Source organism: Peromyscus leucopus, chromosome 12, assembly GCF_004664715.2.
Source record: "Peromyscus leucopus breed LL Stock chromosome 12, UCI_PerLeu_2.1, whole genome shotgun sequence".
In the NCBI taxonomy this organism is placed as follows: domain Eukaryota; kingdom Metazoa; phylum Chordata; class Mammalia; order Rodentia; family Cricetidae; genus Peromyscus; species Peromyscus leucopus.
In genome coordinates, this window is record NC_051073.1 from 79,945,668 (window position 1) to 79,956,055 (window position 10,388).

General features: G+C 43.3%; 1 protein-coding gene across 1 annotated transcript; it reads right to left on the reverse strand.

The window, feature by feature from the left end:
- Positions 1-1,554: 1,554 nt before the first annotated feature.
- On the reverse strand, positions 1,555-10,125 carry LOC119086125 (phosphatidylinositol 4-kinase alpha-like). The gene is made up of 3 exons (XM_037209949.1): positions 9,841-10,125; positions 6,740-6,833; positions 1,555-1,767 (listed from the first exon to the last, which is right to left on the reverse strand). Exons 1-3 carry the CDS (start codon positions 9,937-9,939, stop codon positions 1,667-1,669), a joined length of 294 nt encoding a protein of 97 aa, XP_037065844.1. The 5' UTR covers positions 9,940-10,125; the 3' UTR covers positions 1,555-1,666.
- Positions 10,126-10,388: the final 263 nt, after the last annotated feature.

Here is a 10,388-nt window from a genome sequence, read left to right on the forward strand (position 1 = left end):
TACTGTTATGAATTGTAATATAAATATCTGTGTTTCCTCATGGTCTTAGGTGACCCCTGTGAAAGGTCATTCTACACCCAAGGGGGTCATAACCCACAGGTCCAGAACCACCACTTTAGAGAACCCTAATACAGACTTTGATACCAGGAGTGGTTCTAGAACAACAAAAGTATAAGGATGGATTTCTTAAGCATCTGGAATAGGCATTCCAATTTGCTGCCACCTATAGTTACTGAAGTCTTTCCTAGAAGCTTGGAGTATTGAAAGCCTATGATGTGAATTATATTACAAACTGAAGGAGACAAATGCATCTGATTATCCTGATTCACCAACTGTGAGAGGCAATGGACTTGGTGACTCAGTATATAAAACTTTGGACAGTTTGTGGGAAAATAAGGAAACTGAAACCAACTGGTTGCTTCTAGCATCTCTGGATAAATTGGCAAAGGAAAAGAAGCTTTGAGGTAAAATTAACCAACTTCTAGCATCTCAGAATAGTGAAGGACAACAATGAATGCAGTGATAAAATTGACCAGCTCCAGCTGTGCATTTAACAGTATAAAGGTTTCTAAGCATGCCCTGGAAGAGAATCTTCTCTCCAGCAGCCACAGAGCTCAAGATGCTCTATGGAAAATCACACTGAAGCCCTCATGATAAGGTTGGCATAATTACAACTAAATTAAAGTCCCAGCCTCAGAAGGTGCTGGAAGTTAAAGGAAGGGCATTGACTAGAAAAGAATAGGACCCTGTATCTTGGAATGGAGATGTATAGGAGAACCCTATTGAAACTGAGAACTTGAACCCTCCGACTCTCAAGGGTTTATCTCACCCGAGGAAGAAGTCTCTCCACCCTCAGCAGATATACTCCCACCCCCAACCCCTGAAATATTGCCTTTTCCAGCTTTGACTGAGGAAATTAATCCTTCAGTGTCTGCTAAACCAGCAGTGACTTTCTCTGAAGGAAATGCCAGGCAAGGCAAGGCAACACTGATGTCCCTCAGGGCCCACCTACAGTTGCCTCTAGACCTCTAACCAGAATAAAGGCTAAGCAGGCTCCTCAAGGGGAGATAAAATGTAGTCCACAAAGAAGTGAGCTATACTACTACTACTAAGAGCTTAATGAGTTTGCTAATTCATTCAAGCAGAAGTCTGGGTAGTGTTAGGTCTCAGCCAGTCCAAATATCCAGAAATGAGCATAAATTGGACTATAGGAGGATTTCTGGAGGTTAGATAAAAGCTAGCATTTCTTAAGAACTGGTGGAATTGGTTCCCATCTTCCAAAAGGAGTCATTTCCTTTACCTCTGGTAGAAGGGACATATGGCTACCTGTGGTGCCTATTAGCATATCCAAGTCCATTCTTGAAGAGCTCAAGAGGGAAATACCTGACATCCTTCTCTGGCCTCTGCATGTATATACACGTGTGTAACAGCACACACAAATAGTACCAAATAAAATCAACATAACCCAATCATGCTTCTCTCTCTCTCTTTCTTCTTTCTTTTTGGGTTTTTTGAGACAGGCTTTCTCTGTGTAGTTTTGGAACTTGTCCTGGATCTCGCTCTGTAGATGAGGCTGGCTCTGCCTCCCGGGTGCTGGGATTAAAGGCGTTGCCACCGCCGCCCGGCTCTGGGGTTCTGGTCAACTAACATCCAAGCACCACTGTCATCAGACACTTACCTCATCCCTCAGGGAGGGGTCCCTGTAAGCCACATCAGACAGCAAAGTGACCAGACAGAAGCTAAAGCTCTCCGCAACTGGGAGGTTACCTGGAAGACACAAGGCCCGGACAGGTCAAACCCGGACACCTGGCTCAGCATGCTCCTTTCCTCACACAGCCTGTCAAAGGACCCGCTTCAATGAGGTAAGAAAGCAGAGGTGGCGGCTCAAGCCTGGAACCTCAACATTTAGGCAGCAGACAAGAAAATCAGAAGCTCAAAGTTATTCTCACCACATAGGGAATTTGAGGCCTGGTGGGGACACACGAGACCCCAACTCCAAAACAAAAACACAACAAAAGGCCGGGCAGTGGTGGCGCACGCCTGTAATCTCAGCACTCGGGAGGCAGAGGTAGGTGGATCTCTGTGAGTTCGAGGCCAGCCTGGTCTACAGAGCTAGTCCAGGACAGGCTCCAAAGCTACAGAGAAACCCTGTCTTGAAACACCCCCCCCAAAAAAAACAAAAACAAAAAACAAAACAAACAAACAAAAACAAAAAGCAAAACAAAACAAAAACACAACAAAAAAAGAGCTAAAAGTAGGCAAGGCTTGGTCTGCCGAGCTTCTCTCCTATCCATCATCACAGACTTCTGCATTAATTTTTAGTTGTGGGTATTTGTTTGTTTGTTTTTTGGTTTTTCAAGACAGGGTTTTTCTGTGTAGCTCTGGCTGTCCTAAAACTCACTCTGTAGACCAGGCTGGCCTCAAACTCACAGAGATCTGCCTGCCTCTGCCTCCCAAGTGCTGGGATTAAAGGCGTGTGCCACCATTGCCCGGTTAATTTTTAGTTGTTTTTAATTACACTTACTTTGTGTATGGTGTATGAGAGAGAGAGACACACACACATACACACATAAGTGAGTGATAGCATGTGTGTGGAGGTCAGGGGACAAGTGCAGTCAGCTCTTTCCTTCTGTCATGTGGGCCCCAGGGACTGAACTCATGGTAACTGAACATGACCTTGAACTCTTGTGTTTTGTGGTGTGTGTGAGGCTGCATGTGCCACGGCATCTGTGTGGAGGTTGGGAGATGATCTCAGGTGGGGGTCTTTACCTTTCAGCTTGCTTACGTTCTTTTCTATCATGTTGTGCTGTGTATTCCAGCTGAGCTGGCCTGCAAGCTTCACAGGATCCCGTCTCCAGCTTCCGCCTTGCTGTAGAAGTGCTGAGATCTCTGGGACCCGACTGACCAAATCCAGCTTTCACACTGATTCTACCGTCTGAACTCAGGACATTGGGCTTGTGTGGCCACCTCCCTGGCCCAACCTTGAACTTAAGGTCTTCCTGCCTCTACCTCCTAAGTATTGGGATTACAAATTTGGTAATGGGATTACTGGTAATGGATTCTTAGTTCCATGCCTCATTCATGTGGTGCTGGAGACCAAACCCAGGGCCTCAAGCACACTGGAGGAAAGCATTCTAACAAGTGAGCTATATCTTCAACCCAAGAAGTAGATCTAAATGGAGTATAAGCAACAGCATGTGAACACTAACCGTCAAATACATGTTCATATCATTTTACCAGAATGAGACAGACAGAGCATGCGTGCATGTGAGACAGACAGACAGCATGCATGCATGTGAGACAGACAGACACAGCATGTGTGCATGTGAGACAGACAGACACAGCATGTGTGCATGTGAGACAGACAGACAGAGCATGTGTGCATGTTGTGCTGGAGATGGCAGCAGAGTTTCAGAGCTTGGGACTGCACTCTGGACTACTGAACCACGCACCCCAGGCCTGGACTTTTAAGTCCTTCTCAAACAGCCTAACAGCAGGGGAATTCTTCACAGCAACTAAGGTAGAAAGAGTACCTCATCTAAAGCACCAAAAGCTACATGTATGCAGCCTTTCTGTTGAGTATACCTTCAAATGTTAGAACTGCCACTGCTGCTCCAAGCATGATGGTCATGAATCATGTGATCAATCCTAATACTGAATCAGACAGAGACATGAGTACCCGCTTTTTCTAAGTCAGGCAGTGGTGGCATACACTTTTACTTCCAGTACAAGGAGGCAGAGCAGGCAGATATCTGCGTTGGAGGCCAGCTTGGTCTATAAGAGCGAGTTCCAGGACAGCAGGGCTGCTACACAGAGAAACCCTGTCTCGAAAAACAAAAATAAAACCCCCCCAAAAAGTACCCAATTTTCATGGATATTCTTAGTATATGGCAGTATACAGTATATGGCAGAAGATTATTCAAATTTTAAAATGCCACTCAGGTAGCTCTGAAAGTTGTGTGTGCATCAAAATCACTTTGGCGTTTATTACAATTTAGACCGCCCACTTTGGGAACCACTACTCTAGATTTAGCAGCCTAAGTTCTACTGCCTTTCAAAAAAAAGGGGAAGGGGAACAGCTTGGGACATGGGTCACTAAGTACTGTGCCAAGCATGAGGACCTAAGTTTGATCCCTAGCAACCACATGAAAAGTCAGGCATGGCGGCACACACTTGCAGTCTCAGTGCCAGCTAGGCAGAGGCAAGGGACAGAAGGATCCCTAGGGCTTGCTAGCCAGCCAGCCTGGTCTACTTGTTGAGTTCCAGGATGGTGAGAGCCCGCCTATCAACACACACACACACACACACACACACACACACACACACACACACACACACAGTGGTGGAGCACATATTTAAGCATGCACGAGGCCCTGGGTTCAGTCCCCAGTTCACACACAAATTCTATAAATTTATATATTTTTAACATTATTTCAAATATGTCAAAACTTTCATTCTAACATGAATATATATAAAAGTGATTTTTGTTTAGAAGTTTTATTTATTAGCCCTAAATTATATGTATATGTGTGCACATTAGAGCAGCTACCTGAGGAACTTAGGGGAGGAGGAGATGACTCAGTGGTAAGAGCGCAGCCTGCCTTTGCTGAGGACCCAAGTTTGCAGCTAAGCATCCACCAGGCTCACAACCGCTCCAGGAGACCTGACACCCTCTTGTGGACTCTGAGGGCACTGCACTCCCTTTACATACCCACACAGACACAGTCATACATAGATAATTAAAAACAAAAAAACTTTAAAAAAGAACACCAAGCCTGGAGGTGGTGGCGCACGCCTTTAATCCCAGTTCGAACTACAGAGTTCCAGGAAAGGTGCCAAAGCTACACAGAGAAACCCTGTCCGGGGGTGGGGGGGTCGGGGAAGAACACCAATGGCTTCAGTTATTAGGTAACAGTTGTAGATATAGACTTCTGCTAATTATGGCCCTTTGAATTGTGGAAACACTCATAATTTAAGGAGTCAGTTCTAGGCATGGTGGGTAACCAAAAGGGCTGAAATCCACGGATCAGGAGGTGTACAGAAACAGGTGGGATGTTTGTGACAGCAGCAAATTAATTGGCTTTAGCAGAGTGAGTCCCCTTAACAAGCTAGGGCAGCATCACCTATTGAGAAAAAAACGTCTTCATTACAGATACCAACTCACCATGATACATCCAAAGGTTTTATATAAAGCACTACAGAGCTAGATTCCAAAGAAACCAGTTTTATGGATCAGGAATCCTAAAATGCTGGAGGTGTTCCAAGCAGACTTGGGAGTTTCAGGGCATCAGTACACACACACACACACACATCAGTGTTGTAGGGAACACAAACTTGGTGCGCGGTGGGTCTACAGGACTATTTCACAAAGAAGGAAGGAGAGCAGGTAAAGGGGGCAGCAGGGACATGTGGGACAAAGGCTGTGACTCCCTCTGATACCTCCTAGCCCTCAACATTTAAAATCCAGTTAAAAAAAGAAATGCATATGAATTCATTCCATTTCTTTCTTTCCTCTTTTTGTTTGTTATTTATTTATTATGTACACAGTGTTCTGCCTGCATGTACACCTGCATACCAGAGGGCGCCAGATCTCATTATAAATGGTTGGGAGCCACCATGTGTTGCTTGGAATTGAACTCAGGACCTCTGGAAGAGTAGCCAGTGCTCTTAACCTCTGAGCCATCTCTACAGCCCCCTTCCCCCATTGCTGGAGATATCTCCAGTCCCACTTGGGCCCGCAGCCACTCAGACCCAAGTAAACACACAGAGACTTATATTGCTTATAAACTGTATGGCCGTGGCAGGCTTCTTTATATATATTTATATATATATATATTCTTAAATTAACCCATTTCTATTAATCTATAAGTTGCCATGTGGCTTATAGCTTACCAGTACTTTATATCTTGCTTCTCATGGAGGTGGCTGGCAGCATCTCCTGACTCAGCTTTCCACTTCCCAGATTTCTCCTCTCTGCTTATCCCGCCTATACTATACTTCCTGTCTGGCTACTGGCCAATCAGCATTTTATTTATCAACCAGACCAACACATTCACAGCATACAGAAAGACATCCCCAGTACCCCCTCTTTCTTTTTTTGAGACAAGATTTCTCACCGTACCTCTGGTTGTCCTAGAACTAGCTCTGTAGACCAGGCTGGTCTCAAACTCAAAGATCTGCCTGCCTCTGCTGGAATTAAAGGTGTGCACCATTATGCCCGGCATAATGTTTTAAAGTAGGAGTTTAACTGAAACTTAACAGCAACAAACTCAATAAAACTATTTCTAGTAAACAATTACAGTTATGTTCCCAATGTCCATTCACCCTTTGGATAGCAGCAGCAGCATGTGGAGAACTGACCTTTCTCTAGGAATGAATTTATATAAGCCCAAGGGCAAAATGGTTGGTTTGGGGATGGACAATGCGGATGACCTAACTGTAACCCATGACACACAAGAATGGAAGTTTCTGAAAGTCTCAAAAGAACTGACTCATTTCCAGCAGAGTGCAGTGGAAAGCTATAGGCTGAGCATCCTTCCTTCCCCTTCACCATGGGTTCTGGAGAGCAGTGAGTCAGTCAGTCACGCTGCTACAGGCACTGAAGTTGTTCCACACCTAGTGGGACCAGCCAGAAGCAGCCTAATTTCCACGTTTGCTTGTTTTTTTCTTTTTGTTTCTTTGTTTCTTTTTCTTTTCTTTTATTTTATTTTCTGCATTCAGGATAAACATATGAAATTACCTCTGCCTTTCCGAGCTGTGCTTTCTTCAACCCAATATACTTTTGGAAGACCTCTGAGAAGTCGAAGAAGATAAGGAACAACACAGTCTTTGTGCTAAAAAACAAACAAAAAATTTTATTTAGTAAGTGACTAGTAGGCTTTTTCACATAGACTAAGCTACCTAAATCTAAGCAGCTCAGATTCTTCAGGGACAGCATAAAGCAGAAGTCCCCATGGTATCACCCTCCCTATCTCTATACATCACAGTCCAGAAGATGTCACAGTGTTCCACAGGACACAAACACACCCTACTGTGTGTGATGTGCAGCCTAGTGGACTTCTCTGAGGGGAAGGCCTCTAGAAGTCCCTCCCCAGAAGGTATTCACAAGCAAGCACTTAACTGCCTCCAATGGCAGGGTTACAGATCGCCCAAAGCCACCCATGGATCCTAAACTGAGGTTCTTGGGGTCAAAGTGACACTCACAGCACGAACTTCTGGACTCGATACTCTTCACTTCTTATTCCTTGTTTTCCTTCTCCTTCTGTTAAATTCTGTGCTTATTTTCCCTTTTAGTCTTGAAAGCTGAGCATCGGACTTCAATGAAAGAAACTTCTTTCATTTCTTTTATTCTATCTATCTATCTATCTATCTATCTATCTATCTATCTATCTATCTATCATCTATCTGTCTGTCTGTCTGCCTATCTATCTATCTTTAAGGACAGGTATCACTGTGTAGTACTGGATAGCCTGGATTGCTATGTAGACCAGGCTATGCTTGAACTAAGAGAGATTCCCTTGCCTCTACCTCCCAAGTGCTGCGATTACAGATGTGAACCACCACCCTAGAGCGGTACTCAGCTTTCAAGCCTCTCCATTTGATGCCCAATGAAATGAGACAGTGATCATTCTAAGCTGGGTCTAAATGAAGATTTATAAGAACAAAGGAAAACATCTGTAAATGATAAAAGACAGTGGCTAGGATTCTAAACTGTCTAGGATTCTAAAACTCCAAAGGGCTGCACTGTATTGCCTTCTGAAGAAGAGCCTAGGCTCCTCCCTACAAAACGTAGAGGCTTTAGTAGTACATAGTAAATAAATCACTTCCACTATTCTGGACACAACTGTTGCGATGATAGCTCAGGAGAGAAATGAAGGCAGCCAATGCATCCTGGACGGAGTCATGCAATACAAACAGGAAGTGAACCACGATAAAGACATGATCCCTCGGTCTTCTCTGGGTCTATTAAAGCACGCTGGGTTCCCTCTGTATCCAAAACTCCAAAGGTGGAACCAGCAGTTCAGCTAAGTTGTCATGTACCATCTGACCCCTGATCAATCCTTATGTGGAACCCAATTTGCATGAAAGGTAGTTTGTATTTATTTCTTCCTTCCGGTCTTAGAAAAGTCAGGTGTATGTTTGGGATTTACAAGCAGCACATATGTCAAAGGTATTTTAAAGTAATACATATTTAAATAGCAGCAGTTTAGAAATCCTTTCTGCTCTCTATAACTCATTTTATACTTATGGCAAACAGGAAACTAGAATGGCTGAGGGTGCAGGTGAATGGGACAATGCTTGCCTAGCATCTGCCCAGCGTTCGGGGACAAATACTGTGAAAAAAGTCAAATACTCAGTGAAAATGTGGCTCTGCTTCTCCTCAGGACCGTTGGCTGCACTGGCGCACAAGGGTGGAGGGAGCAGAATCAGGGACAGGATTAGGATGGCTGTGGGTACAACAGAGACAGACCTCTGGGAGATAGACTTCAGTGAATCAGCTTAACTTTATTCCAGAATATAAAGGATTGGGGAGCTTGGGGACAAACCCTAATTTGCATTAAGTAGCACGCTCCTATTACAAGGCTCCGCATGTGGCAGTAGGGTCCTAGCACATTCTTCTAGCAGGAATCTGTGCCAAGGGTCAAGTTAAAGATAAATCAGGCATCTGGCTTAGAAATAGCTTTCAGATAAGGCCATTCCTCTTGGCCCAGGTACATTCTCCAGATAAGGGCAGGTAGAGGCAGGAAGTTTTGCTGAGGAGGGAGGGAGTTTCCATGTTGCTGAACTTTTGGGGAAAGCTGCCAGGCCATGAGAGACTGCAACCTCGACCAGCCAGCAAGGCTTTCCAACAGAAAAATATAAAAGGGTGCATGAGTATGCCTGAAATCTCAGCAGTGGAGAAATAGGCAGGAGGACCCTACCATGTTCAAGGCCAGCCTAGTCTACATAGCTAGTTCTAGGCAAGTCTGTACTAACAAACTAAGCCAGAAGACTCTGTTTCATAAAACAAAATAAATAATAAATAGTGCTTATTGGAATATAATTTCTACGAAGTACAGGCTAATGGTTTTAGATGAATATTCAAATACATAATGTTATTTTCCTAACAGAACAATTAAACTTAGAATTCAAATTTTAATTAATTAAATTAATTAATTCAAAATTAATTTGCTTCAATTAGCACTGGCAATTATTAAAACAAGTGAAACAACAGTACACAATTTTGCATTGTAGCAAGAAGGCTGGGTTTTAATCCCTATCAGAATACTAATAGTATGTACTCAAATTTTATTTCGATTCAGTTTTGATAAAAATGGTCTCATATGACAAACTGTATGACTGATGAACATTTTACCTGCTACTAAAAAGCAAGCCTACTTTGTAAAATATGCAATTATATCTCAAAAGAATTTTATCTTACTTATACTCCGAAATTTAAAAAAAAATTCAAAACCTTTATTATTTATTTTACAATACATTTTTAAAGAATCTGTAATTTGGCTCGGCATGGTGACACACGCCTTTATTCTCAGTACTGAGAGGCAGAGGCAGGCAGATCTCTGTGAGTTTGAGGCAGCCTGGGCTACACAGTTAATCCCAGGACCACCAGGCTATGGAGAGAGATTCTGCCTCAAACTAAAAGAACAAACAATTGGGTAAGTTCCTAGGTGCTCCATGCCACTGTCCGGTTTGCCCTGTCCCATTCCTCCTCTTACTGCCTTGATTAGGTTGGAACTACACTCCTAGGACTATACCACTAGGTAAATGGACACAACACCAAGGCAGATTTTCATTACACCCACTTCACACTAAAGAATTATAAACTTAGTAAAGACTTACCTGAAGATCGGATTCAATGAGAAAAATGCCCAGGGCAATCACTGCATCTCGCCGCCTTTCATCTAGTTGGAAGATTCCATGGAAATCTACTGGGCACATGCAAAGCAGCTTCTGGACCTAGAAAATAAGATTTAAAAACAAAACACAAAGGGTTGAAGGGACGGCTTGGCAGTTAAGAGCACATACTGCTCTATTAGAGGACCTGAGTCTGCTGTAACTCTGGTTCCAGGGGATCCAACTCCTCTGGCTTTTGCAGACAGCTGCACATACCTATACACACACATACAGAAACTTAAAAATAATAAAAATAAGTCTTTAACAAAACACAAGGCTGGAGAAATAGCTCAGTAGTAAAGAGCACTTATTGCTCTTGCAGAGGACCTGAATTAGGTTTCTCAGTGCCCATGTGGTGGCTCAGAACTGTCTGTTAATACAGAAAGGTATTATATAGAAATGATAGGATAAAAATATACATTATTGTATCCACTCTGAAAAGAAAAAAGAGAGACTGTGGATATGATAAGGCAAAAAGGTAGATTACTGAATCT

What these genes read in the sequence shown, in the direction of transcription:
- LOC119086125 (XM_037209949.1), bottom strand. Translation starts at nt 9,939, where the DNA reads ATGTGCCCAGTAGATTTCCATGGAATCTTCCAACTAGATGAAAGGCGG. An exon ending in TCATTGAATCCGATCTTCAG is followed by an intron (nt 6,834 to 9,840) that starts GTAAGTCTTTAC and finishes TTTGTTTTTTAG; the next exon opens with CACAAAGACTGTGTTGTTCC. An exon ending in CACAGCTCGGAAAGGCAGAG is followed by an intron (nt 1,768 to 6,739) that starts GTAATTTCATAT and finishes TGTGTCTTCCAG; the next exon opens with GTAACCTCCCAGTTGCGGAG.